Source organism: Peromyscus californicus, unplaced genomic scaffold (assembly GCF_007827085.1).
Source record: "Peromyscus californicus insignis strain IS unplaced genomic scaffold, ASM782708v3 Scaffold_21__1_contigs__length_65335640, whole genome shotgun sequence".
In the NCBI taxonomy this organism is placed as follows: domain Eukaryota; kingdom Metazoa; phylum Chordata; class Mammalia; order Rodentia; family Cricetidae; genus Peromyscus; species Peromyscus californicus.
The window spans coordinates 7,582,110-7,604,411 of NW_026294514.1; the positions used below are offsets into that span (position 1 = coordinate 7,582,110).

The 22,302-nt window shown below is 40.7% G+C and overlaps 1 protein-coding gene across 1 annotated transcript in view; it reads right to left on the minus strand.

Moving 5' to 3' along the window:
• Nucleotides 1-22,302, minus strand: part of Dnah7 (dynein axonemal heavy chain 7) — a 260,952-nt gene that overhangs the window by 111,423 nt on the left and 127,227 nt on the right. The window contains exons 34-41 of the mRNA XM_052749441.1: nucleotides 15,881-16,012; nucleotides 15,149-15,373; nucleotides 12,715-12,912; nucleotides 11,339-11,494; nucleotides 9,750-9,918; nucleotides 8,204-8,330; nucleotides 7,012-7,231; nucleotides 279-1,151 (exon numbers count right to left, since the gene is read on the minus strand). Of these exons, the coding sequence (XP_052605401.1) occupies nucleotides 279-1,151; nucleotides 7,012-7,231; nucleotides 8,204-8,330; nucleotides 9,750-9,918; nucleotides 11,339-11,494; nucleotides 12,715-12,912; nucleotides 15,149-15,373; nucleotides 15,881-16,012 (2,100 nt within the window). The remainder of the gene's footprint in view (nucleotides 1-278; nucleotides 1,152-7,011; nucleotides 7,232-8,203; nucleotides 8,331-9,749; nucleotides 9,919-11,338; nucleotides 11,495-12,714; nucleotides 12,913-15,148; nucleotides 15,374-15,880; nucleotides 16,013-22,302) is intronic.

Genomic DNA, 22,302 nt, shown 5'->3' on the forward strand with positions numbered 1-22,302 from the left:
AGTCCCTTCCTAAACTCTTCTCTGCTAGGACCTCAAGTATGCTGTTTCCCATCAGGCTCCTGATATAAGAACAGGTTAATCCTAACATTTTCTGTAATACATTGAGATTAATGACTGAAATCCTGTAATGATTTCTGTTGTTATAACTGCATATGATACATTATGATAAAAGTAAAGATTTTGCTAACCTACATTTTGGGGAGGAGTCTATAAAAATATTTCATGATGATAGAGATTCAACACTTCTAGAATTCTGTCTGAATTTTACATGGAAATACCTGAAACCAGTCGATGGTACAGCAGTTAACAAGAGCAGGGAATTTCCTAAGACGAATCCGAAACGCATCTCCGATGGGACTCATGGCCAGGACCACGTGCAGCTGGTTGCGGCAGCGATCGATAAACATGTTGAAAAGGGCTATGGGGCTCCCGTCTGTTTGCTTGGTCTTATCCCGTTGGCGATCTAACTGTCGCATCTTCTCACAGATCTCCTGCTTCTCATCTAAAGCAAAGAGATTGGGAACCTCCCCAGCATTGAGCAGGTTGTTGATATCCTCCAGAAACGACTCTCTTTTAATCTGTGTGTCCGTGAACAGGAAGACCCCCTGCATGTCCCCCTCCGCACACTTCCTCAAGATCACTTTTAAATCTTCGTGCCACTCGTGGCTACCGTAGCCCTTGGAGATCTCCACCTGGAAAAGCGAATAATCAGCCATGTGTGCAGCCAGTCTGGTGACCGACTGCCTTCCGCTGCCTCCGACGCCCACTAGGAGAGCGTGGCTTCTCGGCTGCTTCAGGATGCGGGAGATTCTGCTGATGTGTTCTATGGCAAAGCGGAATAAGACCAGGTTCATGGGTTTCTTGCTCATGTTGTTGTATTCCTCTAGGTGGCTTTCTACGATCATCCGGAGAGTGTCCACATCGGCGATCTCTCTGTAGCTGCTGTCTTCCCTCTTAGCATCATGGAAATCACAAAACATTAAACTTCTTAAGTCATCTTCTTCCACAATGCCGTCGTTATCAAAATCCAAGTGTCTAAATAGGTCATGAAAATCTTCCTGCATGTAATTTTTCAAGATTTCTTGTATATAGTTGATAAGCCAACTTCTGTCAGTATTATCCAGAAGGCGATCATAATATACTCTGAGGACCTGCATAAGTTTAAAAGTGGCTTTAAGAATAATAGCTCTGAAGTTTGCTTACTTATTGCATGTAAATTATAAAACAGAAAATAGGTAATACAAAATACTGTCATCAAATATCCACAAGTTTTATCAAAAGCCTATGTGAATACTTAAGACGATCTCATAATAAAGTTAAACATTAATTTTAATTATGTCTATTTGATACAATGGTTATCTTCAGTGACAATAAATGTAAAGTAATTTGTACCCAGCCATAATGTCTATGAACCATAGACATCAATGAACAGTATGGCATTGCTGTGGGATGTTCTGTATGGCAAATGTGTTGTTAATTAGTCAATAAATAAAACACTGATTGGCCGTTGGCTAGGCAGGAAGTGTAGGCGGGACAAGGAGGAGAATAAAGCTGGGAAGTGGAAGGCTGAGTCAGAGAGACACTGCCAGCTGCCACGATGAGAAACAGCATGTGAAGATACCGGTAAGCCACGAGCCACGTGGCAAGGTATAGATGAATAGAAATGGGTTAATTTAAGCTGTAAGAACAGTTAGCAAGAAGCCTGCCACGGCCATACAGTTTGTAAGCAAAATAAGCCTCTGTGTTTACTTGGTTGGATTTGAAAGGCTGTGGGACTGGCAGGTGAGAGAGATTTGTCCTGACTGTGGGTCAGGCAGGAAAACTCCAGCTACAAATGGCGTCCAACGTGGTGGCAAGAGTTTCCACCTAAAAACTGAGAAAAAAGATTCTAAAACGGAGCTAAAAACAGTTCCTAATTGTCTCTCAAATGAGCGGCAGCTGCTGGTTTGAGCTCCTTGTGGGTTTCTGGTGTGCGTGCTCGACCTGCAGTTTGTCAGGAATGAGACCTCTGCAAGTGGCACATTAAGCTACATGGTGGATTTAGCCTTTGCTAGTGCAAAACAAAAAAGGGTTTCTGGGCTACTTGCTGCTTGGATAAAAGCATAGACCCACGATAGCTCCCAGAGCTGGTGGTAAACGTACCCATGTTGGAAAGCTGAGGTGGGCGGAGCCAGCAGCCACAGCTGCTGCAGTTTAAGGCAATAGATTCACAATAAGACAGATTCAGATGTAATAGTTTACAATGTGTGTAAAAGATACGTAGGCTTGAAAGAGACAAAAAAGATGATATATAGAGTTATAGAAACAAATACATAGTTTTAAAAAATAAAGTCTTTAAAGAGACAGTAAAGGTAGTATAAAAAATAAGCCACGTAAAAATGGATATTACACAGAGAATCTGGATTGTGTTTTCTTTGGGATTTTTAACTGCAGAAAAACATTTGATTGTAAAAGCTGTTGAGTTATGCCAATATGTATATTTTAAAGGTACCTTGACTTCAAAATTTGGATATAAGGATATGTTGCTTTGGAAAAGAGACTCTGCTTTTGTTCCCACAGAAAGCCAAAGGCTATGGATTTGTTCCAGATTAAGATACATCAGGTTTGACCAGCCAAGACCCCCTGAAAGGTCTCCGATGACATCATGGCCCAGATGATTCAACATCCAGAATGGTTTCAAGGCAACTGGCTCAGACGATACAGCCTCACGGACTACTCCATGATCCTAAAATTTTCTTGGTGTCCCCATAAGATACAGCGCCCCCCTCCAGCAGGAAGTAGTAAGAGAAGCTACGCCCAAATTCCTAAATTATATGTAATTTTACATTGTTAAGGTTAAAACCTTCCTTTTTGAAAAAAAAAAATGGGGGAAGTGCTGTGGGATGTTCTGTATGGCAAATGTGTTGTTAATTAGTCAATAAATAAAACACTGATTGGCCGTTGGCTAGGCAGGAAGTGTAGGCGGGACAAGGAGGAGAATAAAGCTGGGAAGTGGAAGGCTGAGTCAGAGAGACACTGCCAGCTGCCACGATGAGAAACAGCATGTGAAGATACCGGTAAGCCACGAGCCACGTGGCAAGGTATAGATTAATAGAAATGGATTAATTTAAGCTGTAAGAACAGTTAGCAAGAAGCCTGCCACGGCCATACAGTTTGTAAGCAAAATAAGCCTCTGTGTTTACTTGGTTGGGTTTGAAAGGCTGTGGGACTGGCAGGTGAGAGAGATTTGTCCTGACTGTGGGCCAGGCAGGAAAACTCTAGCTACATGGCATGATAACCCGAAGGGTACAGTTGTGACCTGCAGACCTTGCTGGTAACCAAAAGCTCTCTAACTGCACTGAAGACCTACTCTACAAGAGGAAAATCATGTCTGGTTCTCAAAACCTAGCTAACTCCTCAGCGCTGTGAAGTCATGGTTATCGCAGGAGAATCTATAGCCACTAATTTACTAATATCATTCCTAACAGAAATCAGTCAACATGTGTCCTTCTTCTCAAGGTAACTGTAGTCTTCACCCCCGCATCAAGGAAACCTGTCTGTGCACCAGATGTAAACTACTGCAGAAAACCACAACCAATGAAAGGGCAGAACTATGGAGTCCAGTCCCAGTGGATACATCTGCAAAACACCCCCACACCTAAGGCTCAGGGAACAGTGTGGAAGGGGCCAGAAAGATCTAAGAGCCAAAGATCAGAGGTTTACTGTGAGACTGTGTCTCCTAGTAACATCAGAAGCTACATACACAAGGTCTCACCAACAAAACTGCCCAAATGTGAGTTAAACAGGGATGACACTTATAGACATGACAAACTGGACCAGGAACAGCCCACCAGGTCACAACCCTACACAAAGAACAATAGGCAACTGAGGAAAAATGGAAGTGTGAGAGATGGTTGAACCAGGGAAGAACAAACCAAATGATTCAACGCCAAGCAATCATCCCTGAAAGCATCCATACAAGTAACATTGTAAGGACTGAACAGATTATGTTTAGGAATATATATGTACACATACATATGTGCATGCACTAACAATTAGCGAAAGAGTAGGTCATGAATTTGAAGAAGACCTGGGGAGGGACATATGGAAGGGTTTGGAGGGAAGAAAGGGAAGGGAGAAATGTTGTAATTATAGCATAATCTCAAAATAAACAAGTAAATAAACTTTAGAAAGTAATTTGCAGAGACTGATGGACGGTGTGTGTGTGCAAAGGAACGGAGGCCCGGAGAAGGTGAGTGAGCACCCCAGCTGAAGGCTCACACCCAGGTCGCAGGACATGGTCACTGGAAGCCAGAGTTTGCTACCACCCTTCCCAAGACATTCCTTTTTTCCTAGATAGGTAACTTTTTTAAGGTTATTGGCAAAAGTTATTTGTTGTGTTCTTAAGTACATTTTTTTAGAAAATTGTCTTGGGTCAGGGGACAGTTGTTTCAGACATGTGGCAGGCATCTATTCCATTAACACATGTCTGGTGGAATCTATCCCAGAAACAATATATTAAAATAAATCTGATTATATGCATATGATTTGGGGCCCCAATAAATAAGCAAGTCTTCTGTCTTCAACAATTATTTCTGCATGCTGATATTACCGTCCTGCGGTTATAGTTCATTTTGGACTGAATTACACATCCCCACATTTGGAGATTGGGCCTTGAAGGAGACAATTCCTGCTGAATGATATCAAAAGGGCCCCAGTCTGACAGGACAGAAGGTCTTTCTGTAGGAAGCAGGTGCTTTGCTAGTACGCTCTCTTGCTTGCCTACTCCACCTCTTTCTTTCTCTAACTCACTCAGAGGGTATTCTTTTGAAAATTAGCATGCCAAGCGTTGAGTTTTATTATGGTGAGCTCAGTTGTAATACTTTCTGGTATATTATGGGTACTTCACACTTACCAAAATGTGGCTAACTATCTCTGTCTCCATAGTTTCCTTTGCAGCATGCATAATTTTAATTTTGGTGAAACTCAAGTCATCCATCTCTTTTCCTCTTTGGGGTGATGTTTCCTTTGTTTTTGTAGAATACCCATATTTAACAAGGACACTAGGTAATATGCTCACTAAAGCTTGGACACCATAGAGGAGCCAAAGGGAATGAGAGGAAAACCAGTTTCCTCCAAAACAATTTTATGAAATCATATCAGGTCCTTTCCAGCAATACCTTGAAAGGAAAAGGGTATCCACTGTAGTCTTCAACATATATTAAGCCCCGAAGGAAACTTTCTTGAGTGAACAGAAATAAAGCACAGATTAGAGTATTGTGTTCAATATTTCACATTTTTGAAAGGCTGAGAACAATGTGTCAAATATTGTTCTTGGCCCTGGAAGATAAACAATCAAAACAAAAAAGGAATCTTCCTCATGGAGTTGGTATGCTGAGAGAGATGGACAATAAGCGTGACAGACTTTGCAGCAGGCCGGGGGTCGGTAAGTGTCTGGGAAGCGGGGAAGACACAGAACCGGGAAGTCTGAACTGCTAGGGTCGGGGTGCAGTGGGGTGCTGGGCTGTAGTATTAAACAGCATGGTCAGTGGAGACCTCACTGAGGCAGGGAGGTGACTGGGTCCAGTGGCTCCACATCAGACAGAAAGCCCTGCAGACACCCCGAGGAGAAGGCATAAAGTACCCAGACCAGCTACCGTGCACCACTGGACTAAAATTCTGAACTTACACATAGAAACATGTATGTATGAGAATACAAAATAATCATTAAAATCACAAGGTTTTTTTTGTTATGAGACTTGTTAAATCTCCAAAGCACTATTAGTGATTGTTGAAGTTCAATCATCTGAGAGAATCTGCAAAAGGCTGAAAGCCGGTTGTGCCACACATATACAGCAGTATATGTAAACTACTCAACGGCTAGAAGGAAGCAATGGCATGGACAGCCCCAAGGGATGAAGTCCATATGCAGCGTCAGTTTTGCCTGCCTCCTCCCTTCGCGTACTCATTCGTCACTAGTAACCGAGCACTTGTTACATGCCAGGCACTGGGGAAAGGAACTGATAAGCCAAAGCTGCCACAATAACCAAGACAGCATGCGAACAAAAAAATTAAAATGTGCCAGGTGATGTTAAGTGTTCGAAAAAATACATCGAAGTGATGACTGATGGATCTGTGGGGATGGGGTGGCTTGTGTAATAAGGATATAGCGAAGTAATGAGCACAAGCCTTACATACCATGGGGAGAAAAGACTGCAGAAAGAATGATAAAGGGCAAAGTTCCTGAGATGGAAAGTTCTAGATGCCTCCTAGAGTAAGATGGGCTCACGATGAAATGCTACCTTGTTCTACATCTTTATTTAATTGCAAAATTTCTATGTTGAAATCCTCCCTCCAAGATGATGGCATCAGTGGGTGGGGCTTTGGGGGAGGTAATTACGTTACGGAGCGGAGTGCTCATAAGTAGGTTAACGTTATATAAAGAAACTGGAGCGCCCCCCACCACGTGAACCCAGAGAGAAAGCATCATCCACAAACAAGGAAACAGGCTCTCCGCAGACACCACATCTGCCACTCCCCAGGTCTGGAACGTCTTGGCCTCTAGAACTGTTTGAAAAAAAAAAAGGTGCTTGTTACTGATAAGCTGCTCAAAGTCAAGTTCTTGGTGAAAGTGTCCCTCCAAAAGAACGCATCAACTGTAACAGTCGCAGTGAGGTGATGGTAGCTGCAGCAGCAGGTTTAGAGAGGACAAATGCGAGATGTAAATAGATACCGCCATTGCTTTAGAACCAGCTGCTTAGACTGCCCTGTCACAGGAATGCTCGAACAAGGAACTAGGGAGGGCTAACCTGCTTGAATGCTGAAGTCAAGTCATACTTCAAGACAGCCTATAGTCAAAATGGAAGAGTAGATATCAAATACTTTAAACTTTACCGTGACTGTGGCCTACACAATGCCAAACACCTAAATGAACCTCAACAACATACATCACTAAGTGTTCCTTTTTACTCAGCAGCTGCCACAGCGCTCTTGCTCTTTCTGTAATCACATTTGAATGACACGGAATTTTACCTCGTGAACCCACAGGCGCTTAATGGCCTCTTTGTTCTCTGCTGTTTCTGGCCTTGACAAACAAACACCTTGAATGACTCGGGAGAAATCACGAAGGTTGAACAAGTAGTGAGACTTGGCCGGGGTCGGCAAGAGATTCTTCATGGCATCTTTGTACAAGGTCATTGTGCCATTCACAATTTGTGTGGTCAAATCCAGAAAATCATCTGGAAACTTATAACTGAGGGGAAAAAAATGTAAGAAAAAAGTGAGCAAGCACTAGTAACACTTCATGTGATTAACATGACCTTTTCAATTGTGGTTGAATCAATTTGGTTTATAATAGACTTTTACTGATTTCCAAGAAGCTTTTCATTCAGTATTTTATGATGTGTCCAAAGGAATCCTGTGAATTCAGCAGACTCAGTGGGCTTAGTGGATTTCAGCTGTGCGCAAAAGCATAAGAACCAGCCAAAAGCTGCCACAGGCAAAGCCAGGTCCTCTCTAGCTCTTTGACTCCTTGGTATTCTCAATTTTATATAAATAGAACCCATGAAGAAATAAGAGTTTTCAGAGAATAAAAATTACAAAGAAAAAGAATAATAAAGGAGGGAAAATATATGATTAGGGTAGAATAAAATCCAAAGGGAGATTATTCATTTGGAAAGATTGGCTGCATTTAACTCCTACCTTAACAAGAAGCCAGGTGTCTGCTCCATCCATCACCATTGGGTTGGGCAAGAAATAACAATTTCCCAAGAATGGGCATCAGGGAGCCAAGATGGCTGTCAGCCAGGTAAGAATGGTTCCCTGATGCCCACTCACTCATCTTCTGGGTTAGAACCGAATCCCTAGAGTCAGGGAACATTTCCCCAGGGAATAGGCTCAAGTCTCTGTTCCGAAATGCGGTCATGGAAACGCCCTTGTCAGATGCGAGGCTTCCACCAGAGGATACCAAAGTTACAGCATAAACTGGAGACCTCTTTGCAGCCGTAACTGTACTCAGTTATGAAAACTCAAGGTAAGCACAGAGCAGCAGGCAGTGACCGCCTTGTGCTACGCTCTCACACTAGGACAGGGGAACCTGTCACCTTTCTCTGTCTAGGGATGCTTGCACAAGAACATGTAATAAATATGACTCATGTGATACGTTTCTAAAAACCTTTATACTTCTTAACGAAAAAGGGAAGTCAGGCAATCTTAAATTACCTACCAGATCCTTAAATGCCAGGTCAGGATTCTGGAGAAGATTGTGAACATGGACTTGTCACTAAACTCATTGATAGTTATGATATTGAAGTGTCTCATGTAGCGAGGAGTTATGGGATTTCGGCCACCGCCTGAAGATTAGAAAGCATAATTGTTTGTTTGTTTTTGCTTTTCAAGATAGGGTTTCTCCATGTTGCCTTGGCTGTCCTGAACTCCCTTTGTAGACCAGGCTAACCTCAAACTCACGGAGATCCATCTGCTTCTACCTCCTGATTATAGACTGGGATTATAGGTGTGTGCCACCACTGCTGAGCTCTAGAAAGGATAATTCTTAGTAATATTGCTAGAATAATACCAAAGTATTTTCTTTACTACTTGGCAATTTAAAGTAAGTTGGAAGGTGATAAATTCATGTTACACAAAAAGAATGAAAAGTAATTAACTGTTGGGGAGACACTAATATCAAGACTATCTCAACTCAAACTTAAGGTGATGTTTTTCTAGTTGAATTACTTGAGTAAACTCAGTTTAGTTATTTTGTCCTAATTCCTCCCCGTACGTTGATTAATTTCCTATAAGGCCAGTCTACACGTTCATGTAGCCACTTCGCTAGCTACTTATGATTTTAAGAATCTGGAGACTGTCTTACCTCCATAGGATAACGATCATATTTTCAAACACAAGACTTCCTTCCATAAGTGACTTAGCATTTAACATTTACATCCCAGAACTGTATCATTTGTAAAGTGTATAGGGCTAGGGTCAAAGTTTAGGAGAAGGACACAGGCTTAGTGGACTCCAGGCTCTGGGTCCAGCCCTCAGCCTGACAAACAAGATACACAGACAAACAACAGTTACTTAAAAAAAGGATTTTCTCATATACTCTTCAGTAAAGAAGTAATTCTAAAAGCACATAATAATTTTAGCATATGTTGTGCACAAATAGAGTCTCTGAAGCAGTATATTCAGGGAAGAATTTTTTTCAACAGAATGCCAGATTGAAGGCAGAAAGAACGCAGGGAGAGCTCTCCAGTCAGCAGAATCAAGCCGCTTTAGGCATGTCAGTATCGGCTTAGTTTACAAACTTCTCTTTGAAAACGTAAAGGAAACTGAAGAGTTCATTCCTCTGGGTTCTCACTGTTTTAATTCCTCTTAGCAAACTTTAAATCCAGAGACTAGTGAGAAGGGGTGGGCCTTAGTGTGGAAGAATGGTTACTTCTGATGCATTCAAGAATGGCACAGAATGGATGCCAGCTGGCCCAGGAGAGGCTATCTGGGTTCTCAGGATGGAGGAGGAAGAGATGGGAGTCAACTCCCAGAAAATACTCAAGGATTTGGAAGAACTGGGCAGCCAGTGTTCCGACCAGGGCCACCCATTTTAGGAAATTAACTGTAGTGGTACATTCCATTAGGTCTCCATGGAAACACACTGAAAATAAATTCCCCAGACACGGTAACTCAGAGTTGTTCAATGAGGTTTCTCCTGTCATCTCTTTAGATACAGCCAGCGGGGTTTCCTCTGTGAGTAGTCACAGACACAGAATGCATACCTGGAGGGCCCATCGCGCACATGATCTGGATGTCCACTAGTTTAATCACAGAGCAATCTTTGAGGTCGTACCAATTCCAGTGGTCTAACCACTGTCTGAGTAACTCGATGGGAGGTTGAGCCCCGTAGACCTCCCGAGCAGGCATATTGACGTCGTCTACAAAGACAATCTAAGGGAGAAAAGAGAAGAAACAGAAAATATGAGCCCTTGAGCCCCTTATGGTGGCGCACACTTGTAATTCCTGCACTTGGGAGGCAGAGGCAGGAGATCTCTGAGTTGGAGGCCAGCCTGGTCTGTATAGTGAGTTCTAGGCCAGTCAGGGCCACATAGTGAGACACTGTCTCCAAAAGAAAAAAAAAAGAAGAAGAATAGAAAAGAAAATATTAGCACTTGACCTAGAGTCCTGTTTTATAAATGATGTTGAGGCAGATAATTCGTCTGTATTCTTATAGGTATAGAGTGTATATCTGAGAAGTGGTGGTTTCTTTTTCCAACAAGAATATTTTCTTTAGGCTTCTATAGAAATAAGGAGACCTTCTCATTACTAATATTTATAGGTTGGTGGTTCAAGGCTTGTAAATCCTCTTTGCCATTTGCCTCTCAAAATACTTTTTTTTCCCCTTGTGAAACACTCTGCCTTATTAAATAGCAGAGAAAGGTGTGGATGTTAGGTGAGCACAACCTTTGAGTGGCGAAGGCTCAGTTGAGAAGGGAGTTCTTGCAGAAAAACGTAAATAAGTCATTTGGTAGAGAGAGTTCTTAAGGAAAGGCAAGCATTAAATTATGCTAGGAATGTCATACAGGAATTACAATCTCATTTTTCATATCAATATTTTGTTTTCAGTTCTAAAGACAGCCACTTAGAATCAACACCAGGGTGCTCAGTGTCACACACATATCACCAGTTATAGGAAGTCTTCAAAATAAATATGAACTATGACCTGTTTGAGGAAATTGATTTTTTTTCTTTTTTCTTTTTGAGACAGGGTCTTATGTATCCCAGGCTGACCTTGAACTCGACATGTATCCAAGGATGACCCTGAATTTCTGACAGCCTTGCCTCCATCTTCTGAGAGCTAAGATCACAGGCTTTTGCCACCACAAACTCACGGCTCCATGCATACTAGCTGAGTACTCTACTGGTTATGCTATATCCCCAGTCTGGGAAAATTTTAAATAAAATTCATTTTTAAAAAAAAGAACCAGTGTGGTAGAGAGATATCTCAGAGGGTAAGGGTACCTATAGTGAAGTCGAATGCCCCGAGTTCGATTCCAGAATGCATGGTTAAGGAGAGAACCGTTTCCAAAAGTTGTCTTCTTGCCCCCATCCATTCCCTCTCTCTCTCTCTCTCTCTCTCTCTCTCTCTCTCTCTCTCTCTCTCTCTCTCTCTCTCTCTCACACACACACACACACACACACACACACACACACACACACAAATAAATCATTTAAAAAACAAACAAATAAACCAAAGATAAAAATCTTTAGTATATTAGTTTTCCTTGTTCAGACTGTAGCAGTGCACATGAATGGGCCCAGTGTTACAAGAGAGAAAAAACAAACATGGAAGGAAGAAAAAGGTCATTACCATTCTCTTGCCTAGAGGGGGGCCAAACACGCCTTTTCTTCTTTTGTCCAGTTTCGACATGATGATATTCTGAGTTTGAGCGGCAGTCGTTTGAGCTGAGAAGTTAACTATCAGGGGTTTGTAGATATCCTTATTGAGTTGATTCAAAAGGAAATTCTACAGAACAGGAATGACAGAGTGAGCTGCAAGTGAAACATGCTTTGGCATTTCAGACTAAACACTAAGCATCATTGTTGACACACTTGAGTGTAACCTGACAAGTCAGAACAACGCACGGGAAGGAATGAGTGTGGAACAACAGTTACCATGCCAACAGGGCGCCTCTGCCTGCCCAGGTCCCTTGCACGGATGTGTGTTCTCTGATTTTCACAACCGCATTCATAGTATACATTACTTCTTCACAGGAAGCGGCCAGGATGAGAGGCGAGGAAAGTTGCCTCCAGCCTGGGCGAGGGACAAAGATTCAGCCTGCTTTCCTACAGTCATTACCACCTCTACACTTCCGTGCACTTTCTGGGAGTCAAGCTTAAGTAACTTCACTGCATTCCAAACAGAATTTGCTGGAAGGTGAGTGTTAGTACTGTGGTCCTTCATCAATTGTGTGAAAGGGACAGATAATAAGTAGATATAATTTTATGAAAAGTAATGTTTTTAATACCAGTACAATCCATTGCCTGGGCTGAATTTAATAGAAGGATAAATGGAAAAAAGCCTTGTTTTCTTCAATAAATGAGTACTAGCGTATACCCAAATTTATTTCAGAATGATTAAAGGATTCAATTTAAATTAAGGGAAAGGAAGAACCAGAAACAAACATTGTCAAAAACTGGAGGAATGCGGGATGACTGGGACTGAAGACAGTCTGGAAACAGTACCTCCCCACCACCACCCCCCAGCTGTGTGGGGCAGCTGGGGTCTAGGCTGCATCGGTCACAGCAGCTAGCACAATCGTAACTAACTGCTGGGGCGGCTCAAGAATCACGGTGGAAAGTCCGTCCTCTTGCTACAAAGTAACCATCAGATGTAAATAATTCAGAAAAGTAACCATCAGGTCTAATTACTAAAACAATGTTTAGGAGACCTAATTCTCATCCTAAATATTTTCTTACTAAAATATTATGATGAATGGGGTAATGATTTAGTGACATAAAACATTATAATCTAATGTAGGCAACCCACCAGAGACAAACAGCTAAGATTTTCCTTTTTCTAAAAGGCGTATTTTACATGAGTTTTCTAAAATAAATGACAATTCCTCCCAAATTCCCTGTAACTTAAACAACAAAATAGTTGAGTGTATTTAAGCCAACCTTAAACATTATAATTCTTAGAACATCACGCTTTAACAGATACATTTACATCCCTACAGTACTCACAATGATATAAACACTCTTCCCAGTTCCTGTTGGTCCTACAAATATGGTAGGCTTCTGATGAGTGGTGAGCAAGTTCATTAGTGCAGAGTAACGAATTGTGTCCAGAGTTGGCACAATGATCTCATTGAACTGTACATCTTTGGGAATTGGGGGAGCATCTCCTAATCTCCTTATCCACTGATCCCATCTTCCCAAGCCCTGTTTACAGCAAACAGATAAACAGGCAGAGTTATAAAGCAGGCTCTGTGCTTCTGTGCAACTGAGGAAACAGCGAGGCCAATTCAATTCTGATACCTACACATTTGTTTTATTCTTTGGAACAAACACCCACTCAGGCTGAAAGTTAAATTTTATATGAAAATTGAGGAGAAACTAGGCTTTCATGTGACTAAAACTGAGATGGCAATGTTCAGACATTTCAGAGGTTCTGAAGCCACAGCTATGACAACCCAGTGATCAATACTGGATTCTCTAATCACATCGACAAAATTTGATGAATCAATGGGCAAAGAGTAAGGAATTTTTATTTAATATGTTAACAAAAACAGGCTATAATTTTCCTAAAAGTTAACTATATACCACTTAACATTTATGCTTATTTCAGGCAAGATTTATTTTATGAAAATTTATAAATATAATTTTAAATCATTAATATATACAACTAAGCAGTATTAACTACATTCACACTGCATTGTAATATAGTATGATTTCCCAGTTTGTGGTTATTGTGAATTAATACTATGCTGTATCCAATTAGTTTGGGAATTACTTAATTTGATTTTCATAATAAAGTTTCAAAATTTTTTTTTCTCCAGAAAAATAATACTGCCATATCCATCCTTAATACAGAATTATAAATAAACTCCTGGTGATTCAAAATGCATCAGATGCAGGACCATCTCCCCTTGGCATTGCCAAATACCCACAACCAGTCCTCGTGGGTGGCTATGCTAGACAACAGATGTCTCATCCATTTGGCCTTTGCCTCGCATCCCCCAAGCCTGGACTATGGCATGATGCTCTTCTGTAGAGGATTTGGGCTCACACCGAGCACTGCATTTTGTTCATTTTTATGTCTTCTGATAGCTAGTTACACATTTAGTGATGACACTGTTGAGGGCACTGGATTCATATCCAGTCCAATAATTATTTTTTATAGATTTTTATAGAACTGGAGAGAAAAAGAGTTCCTCTTCATGATCTTGATAATCCATTCAAACACATATCTTTGACCTCATATGGAAAAGGAGGAACTAAGAATTAGGAATCTGGAAGTGTACAGTCACTTGGAGGCTACGATCTTGGAGGGACCACCCATGAGCTCTGAGTTCCCGTTCCCTCCATAGGAAGCATCTCACTGCCCCTCTCCTCCCTCTCTCTGGAAATACCAGGGTTCTGAATAATTTAAATGAAATTAGCAAATATGTGTTGGGCAGGATGAAGAGCAAGAACTCCTTGTAGGATGAGGTTGGCAGTAGAGATCAAGGGCTATAGAAATTAGAAACTCCTAAAAATGTATCCCAAGGAAATAATCAGATATGCATACCGTAACTTATGTCTAAGAATTTTCACCAAAGCAGTATTTATAAAAGTGGAAAAACTAAGGATTTCAAAAGCATCCTGCTAGATTTAGGGAGGCTCTTGGAAATAACTCTACTGAAGAAACACCAGTGCCATGAAAAGTTTACTCTTTGTTGAGTATTAAAAAAGGATAGAAACAACCGGGCGGTGGTGGCGCACACCTTTAATCCCAGCACTCGGGAGGCAGAGCCAGGCGGATCTCTGTGAGTTCGAGGCCAGCCTGGGCTACCAAGTGAGTTCCAAGAAAGGCGCAAAGCTACACAGAGAAACCCTGTCTCGAAAAACCAAAAAAAAAAAAAAAAAAGGATAGAAACTGCCCATGATTACACATCACGATCCCAATTCTACTAAGTTTATATATGCTTAAATTATCTCTTACTCCCAAAGTTTGTTCTAAGCACAATGTTTGTGGATATTACAACAAAACTAACGACCAGAACTCAAGTCTCATCATCCAGTTCGTCAGGAACTGTCCGTAGGTACATGCATTTCTACATGACTCTGTGCCTGCAATGTACTAACACACACATGGATCTTGAAGAGATGGCCTTGAATAGAATATTCATAGTGTGTCATTGTATTTAATAGGTAAAATTGGCCTATTGAGTATCAGGCCTTTTTATCACTGAGGAAAACTAAATTCAAGAAAATCAACTTATCCAAGACTGATCAGGAAGAAAATAACTTCTTTAGGATTAGAATTCAGGGTGTCTGACTGCAAAGCTGACATTCTTTCCTCTGTTTCCCATTGTTCAAGTGAACAGTGAGGGACAAATGGTCCCAGAGCCACCACATGCTACGTCTCAGCAGAAACTGCCAGGCTGGCGGTTCCACATCTTGCTTCAGAACTCACCTCTGGAATAAACTGGTAATCATAAATTGTTCCCTTCTCCGGAAATGGTACTGTCAATGTCTTTGAGGATGTCTGCTCAGTGCCACTCTGTAATTTAAACTTATTTCGAGTTATGTCTGAAATTGGACCTTCCATTAGCTCTCGGAGAATCTTACTGAATTTCAAACGATCATCGTCCGTACAAGAAGCACCGATGGACCAGATCAATGAAAACAGAAAAATGCCCTGCATGGAGAGACAAGAAGACAGAGTGTAAAGAGACACTTCAATCCATCCTTGTAGTGCAAATCAAATCAACCAGATTGACATCTCTGGAAGGAAGTATGTGAGCTACCAGGCTATAGCAGGTCATCTAAGGATTCTATGAAAATTAATTTTCCCCCAAATTATGTCTTATAAAATCTTTAAAGTAATGCAATAGGAAGCAAACATTCAAGCCAAGGCAAAGCTTACAAAGGTAGTTCTATAAATCACGTGTTTGAAACTCATGCTGGAGCTTGATCTTTAAAGGAGCATGGAGTTAACTTTGATAGGCAGAAAACCCAGACATACTTTCCTTTCAAATTTGGGGTAGGCCTCTCTCTCCCTCATAGGCTTCCACAACTTCCCTAAGTCCAATTTTACAAGCAAAGGGGGTCTCGTTGATGAAGACGCTTTGGCAAAAGCAAGAGATGTGTTGTTTTGGTTTTTTTTTTTTCACGGCAAGACACAGAGAACAATGAGCCGCCTTACCTCAAGCAGAGAGAAAGATTCTCGATCATTTCTCTCTTTCTGTTTGTTTTCATCGGTGAAGTCGTCCATAAAACAGTCTATGAGATTCATTAAGGAGCGGACCAAGTTTGTATCTGAAGTTGGAGAGAGCTCCTGAAAAATCAGAAGGAAGAATCGATTAATAAATGAAGCCAAGGACTAGCATGCCGGCAGCTCGCGTTTGTGGAGCCTCTTCAATCCTATCAGCACAGAATCTACGAAAAGGTACTCTTCCGGTTCTCATTTATGAAGGGATGCTGAGATACTTGTTCATTCCTCGCCTGGAGCACTGACAGTAATATGTACTCCTTTTTCGACTCCGAGCGTGATGTGTATGTGTGACATGCGTGTACTGTGGTGTACCCATGTGGATGTCTTTCCGCAGTTGGGCTTTTCTTCCTGTCTTCTTGAGGCAGGGGCTCTTCTTTTTGCCTCTCTGTGCTCAGACTGGCTGCCTGTGAGCTGGGCGATTGTCTTGCCTCTTTCCCATCTTACCGTACACATGCTAGTATTTCAGGTGCGCCTGTCACACCAGGCCGTTGTGAGTTTCGGGGACTAGACCTCAGGTTGTCAGGTTTGCACAGCGGGTGCTTTTAGCCACGGAGCCACCTCAGCAGCTGGTGCTATGAACCCTTTATAAAACCTCTCAAGAAAATACTCAAATTAAAAAAAAAAAATACTGACACGTGTTTACCTTAATCAAAGGCATAGATTCTATTCTCTGTTAATCTTATAAATCAAACTATGGAAAAAATCAGAAATGGCATTTAATTTACCTATGTGCAATGCTTAATAAATAAACCCCACTTAAAGATCTATTTACAATCCATAGCTATAGTTCCAGCAAAAACAACTCCACGATAGATTTCTGAGTCCACACAATGTCTGCGGAACTGCGGACACACGGTGCACTTTACGTTTTGGGCATCTCACCACTACCGCTTCTAAACTAAACCAGGGAACGCACACATCTCCTAGGACGGTGATCTCCATAAGCAGCTGCCAGCTCCCCTTCCAACAGCTCTGTTCCACCTTCAGAGCTGCATCGCTTTGTGCTTGTGGTGTGAAGGTTCACCCTGTGACGTCATCTCTGAAGACCAGAAGCGTCAAGCTTCCTACTCGGCCACCAGGACGGAGCTTCTGGCTAGCATGGGACGGAAGCTGATGGGGTGCTCCAACACAAAGGGCTCCTCCTAGGCAGACATCTATTACTGTAACAGGCATTCATAACGTCTACAGAGAGGACAGAAGTCAGTGCGCTAGGAAGTTCACATGAAAGGCTTGGTGTGGCTGTATAGCTAAGGTACATGCCCGAGACACAGGAAGTCCATTTCTTTACTTAAATTATCTGACCGCACTAGAGGAAAAGAAACACAGATTCTGTACCTTGCTTTATTGTGATTCTCAGAGCCTGTCTGTTTAGACGGTATGGAGCACGGTTACTTCCTGTTTGTCACATACCAGACAAGCTTCTGAAAGAGCAGTGCACACCCGACATCTCTCATTCCTCAGCCACTGCCCGAGATGCTTTGGTCTTTTGCCTCACATTTTGAAGTCCCTATTTCCTGTATTGTCCTTCTGCTATGGGAATTTGACCCCTTTAGCCAACGGTATTGGGGTGACTAGCCCTATGGGTGTGGTCTTCTCCGGGTATGTGACTGGATAAGAACTGAGGATTAGGGTCACATGCTCTCTTGGACATGGAAGGTTTCCTGATACATGGCTCCAGAGCTTTCCTCATTCTTCCCTGGTGGGCATAGAGGCGGCAGCAGCACTTCATTCTGTATTTGTGAGTGTGTTATTCCCATTTCATCCCTTAATAAATTCTGGATCCAGACTTCTTAGATTGTCATTTTACCTGGCGCCCAACGTGGCCTGACCCCAAACGGCCCTGCCCTATTGGCAAAGAGCTTGCAGTAATTTTTTGGGAGAGATTAACAACAGTTATCCCAGAAGCAAGAGAGCTAAATTCATAAAAAGAACCAGTTGGGTCCTTCCTCATCTTGTATAGGGAACATCAATCTCTAGGGCCCCTACATTCTATGCTGATGCAAAGAAATCAAGAAAGGCAGGATGTAAATCAGGAAATTTAAGTAAAGTGGCTCAAAAGCCTTATGATTCTCTGCAAATGTCAGAACTGTATGCCATTCTCATGGTACTAATGGATTTTACAGAATCTCTCAATATAGTTACTGACTATCAATACACAGAAAGAGTTGTTTTACACATTGGAACTGCTGAACTTATTCCTGATGAATCAAAATTAACTTCATTATTTATACAATTACAGGAACTAGTCAGGAATAGGAATAATCCCATATATATAACACACATCAGATCCCATAAAGGTCTGCCAGGTCCTCTAGCACAAGGTAATGAAAAAAATTGATCAGCTATTGATAAGAAATGTGCTGGAGGTCTCAGAACTTCATAAAAAAACACCACGTCAATAGTTTTTCCTAAGGTTTGAAAAGGGATTTTCCCATCACTTGGCAACAAGCTAAGGAAATTGTAAAAAAAAAGTCCTACTTGTTCCTTGTATAATCAAACTCCATCACCTGCAGGAAGTAACCCTAAAGGTGTACAAAGAAATGAAATTTAGCAAATAGATGTGTTTCATTTTGCAGAATTTGGAAAATTAAAGTATGTACACCATACAATAGATAGATACATTTCAGGATTTCAATGGACAACTGCTTTGAGTTCTAAAAAGGCTGATTCCGTAATTACACACCTATTAGAAGTCATGGGCATCATGGGAATACCTGTCCAAATTAAGACTGACAATGCTCCAGCATATGTCTGTAGTAAAATGAAACCGTTTTTTGCATATTATAATATGAAGCATATTACAGGCATACCACATAATCCAATAGCACAAGCGGTTATAGAAAGATCTAATTGCACTTTAAAAGAAATGCTTAATGAGAAGAAAAGGGTAATAAAGACCCCACAGAGAGATTACATAGTGCCTTATTAACTTTAAATTTTCTAAATGCTAGTGAGAAAGGAGCAGCAGCTGGGGAGAGACTTTGGACAATAGAAAAATAAAAACTACTGAACTAAATCAGCCGTGTACTTTAAAGGTGTATTGACCTCAGAATGGAAACCAGGATATGTATTATGTTCTGGAAGGGATTTCACTTTTGTTTCCACAAGATAAGAAAAATAAAGATTCTATTTGAACAGGAGAAACCTCTTCATAAGGAAAAGTGATAATTCGTCAACCACGGTGACAATTGTACGTGTCAATAGGAAAACTCACCAAATAAGGGTCGGGGCAGGGTTTTGTTTTTGTCTTTACAGGAAAATAGAAATACCCATCTTCAAGAAGTCAAAAGACCTTAGACATCTAGACATCTAAAGAAGAAGGGAAAACTATCCAGAAAAAATTACCAAACAAAGAAAAATCTGACCCAGTGGTACAAATATTCTCTACAGGGTAAAATCTCATTACCTAAAAATTAAAATCTCTTTACTTCTCAAAAAATTTGTAGTCCCAACTCAATTAAAAGTTAAAGATGGCTTTGGAGTTGGGGTGTGGCTCTCTCCTTATCTAAATCCAAGCATGGTATTAAAAGAAAGCTTCAGAGTCTCTGTCTCATATCAGAAGAGCCACCTGGTATGGGACACAAGAAACCAAAATCTAGGGACTACTGTTGTTACAAATCTCTTTTCCCTCATACTTAATTTGACTCTTTAGAACCTTTCTTTAAGTGTAATACTATCTTAAAATTTAAACTTTCTGCTTTGATATTAATAATGTTTAAGTTTTCCACAGTGAACAATAAATTTTCCTAACAGCGATCTCTAAAGTCTCCAGAAGGATGACGGGGCTCCACAACAACAGTCCTACCTGGTTCATAATAACAACATTGAGTTGATAAACACCACTCAAAGATCAGCCTTGGACCCCAAACTGCTCAGGATAATTCCAAGGTGGCTAGATGAGATGGTCCACCTTCTTACACCACTCTAGCCAGAACTTCAGATAAGCTTTACCCATTACTCAGAGACTGGCTACAGATGTTACAGCTAGTCCTCATGAACTTAACCATTGTTTTAGTATTTTATTGGATCCTGTAGAGATACCATTGCCCTCCCAAGACAGCAGGAAGTAATTCTAAGAAAATGCCTCCACCTCTCCCAACAGGTGGGGTGGATGGATTTTGGTTTTTCTCAGGGTTATGGATAATTGTCATCTGTAAGGGGTTGTTTATAAGTTGTCATAGGGTTGGGGGCAGAACAATAAAGGTTAGACTTGGGAATCTTGTTTGGAATAGAAAAAAGGGGGATAGATATAATAGGAGAATAAGGTGGATTATTATATCTACTTGTAAACTAAAAAAGCAACTATCAGTTTTAGATCATCTATATTGGTATTTATACAAATGTAAAATTATTTTTCTTTTCCTGTTTAAGATAATTTGTATATTGGTACAAATTCAAAATTATTTTTGTTATAGAGTATATATGTTTCTACTTCTGTTTAAAATATTTTTGCATATTGATACAAATGCAAAATTATTTTTGTCATACTGTATATATGTTTCTAATTCTGTTTAGAATATTTTGTATACTGATGTAAATTAAGGTTATTTTTGTCATATTGCAACTATACATTTCTACCTCTGGTTAAGATAATTTTGTATACTTTACAATTTCAAGGTCATTGTCCTTGTACTGTAAATTCATTTACAGATTGTTTATTTTTATAATGTGAGGCTTTAGTCTTTAAGCTGCATAGGTTAATAAGAATTTTAGGTTAATAGTCACCCATGTTTGTCAAACTTAGTCATTTTAGTTATGTTTTCTAGGTGCACAGAGATATATTTATTCCACAAAGATAGGTAATCTTCAAATACTTCAAAGACCTACAGAATACAGTATTTAAAGGTTTTAACAACTTAGAATTCTGTTGACATGAGACATGACTGCTCCTGGCAACACCAATCTACTCCCGAGAGGATGGTGGGTACTGAAGACACTCCATATGGAGTTTGTCTTCTTCTTGGCAAAACTGGCCTATTGGGCAAAAAACTGCCCTTGCCTTGACTGCTGACAGTAAGCACACTGTCCAGTCTGGACAAGCAGGACACGAGGAAAAGCGACTGCTGAACCTTGCCAAGACAGGGTAGGACAATCCTTCAAATTTTCCTGCTTTTAAAAATGGTCTGTCAGATATTCTAGGCCAAAGACGGATGTCCCAACACTGGAGAGAAACATTGGGTGACTGTCCAGATAGCCAGATGTTTCTGTCATTTCTTTCATTTTTAGAAGTTGCTTGCTTGCACTTGTTGCTTACTCAGGTAATATTGTTTTCCTTCTCAGGTCTTTGATGGAGTTGAAGACTAGATAGTTACAGTTACAATCCTCTCAAATCTTAGCTAAGGGCATATTAGGTACAAGACTTAGACTCTTCAGGATAGGACAGCTATTGGAGTAATCTCTGTAATTTGTCAATTACCTATGGTCTGGACATCTAGAATGCATTTCTTGCTTGATGTTTTTATTGTTGGTTGTAGTTCCACTTTTGTTTATGTTATTACCTTTTCCTTCTTCTGGACAGTACTTGATAATTGTTCTTATTGTGTATAGTTTAGTATTAGGATTAGAACCTTCTTAATTAGACAAAAAAGGAGAAATGTTATGGAAATTTGATCCATTTAGCCAATGGTATTGGGGTAACTTAGCCCTAGGGCATGGTCTTCTCTGGAATACGTGACCAGATAAGAACTGAGGATGAGGGTCACACGCTTTCTTGGACATGGAAGGTTTCCTGATGCCACAACTCGGTGACCTGGTCCGGAGCTTTCCCCATTCCCCCATCCCCCGTGGATGAAGAGGTAGCAGTGCCACTTCGTCCTGTATTCATGAGTGTGCTATTCCATTTCATCCCTTAATAGATTATTGATGCCAGAATTCCATAGATTCTTGCTTTATCCTTCTACCAAGGATTTAATTGTTTTCAAAAATCTGGGAAAACAATACACACATACACAAACACACACATGCACATGGAAATATAATATATAACCGCCCACTGGAAATAAAAGCTAACATCTTGGATACTGAAATTCACAAGATTAGGCAAGCCTTTCAGGTTTGTTTGTTTCTAAGAGAGAATAATAGCACCAATACCATGGTGTCAAATTCTAAGATGTTACACTTCATATGTTTTTCAAGAATAATTGTATGAATTCAAGCCTTTTTATTTTAGTCTGAGCTAAGGTTTTAGCAAGGAGTGTTGGCACATGCCTGTAATCATAGCTCTTAGGATGCAGAGGCAGCCAGACTACATGTTACAGGCCAACCTGGGCTCCAGGCCCACGTAGGTTACACAGAGAAGGTTTGTATGAAAGAAAATAAAAGAAAGAAAAAAGATCAAAATGGAAAAAAGGTTC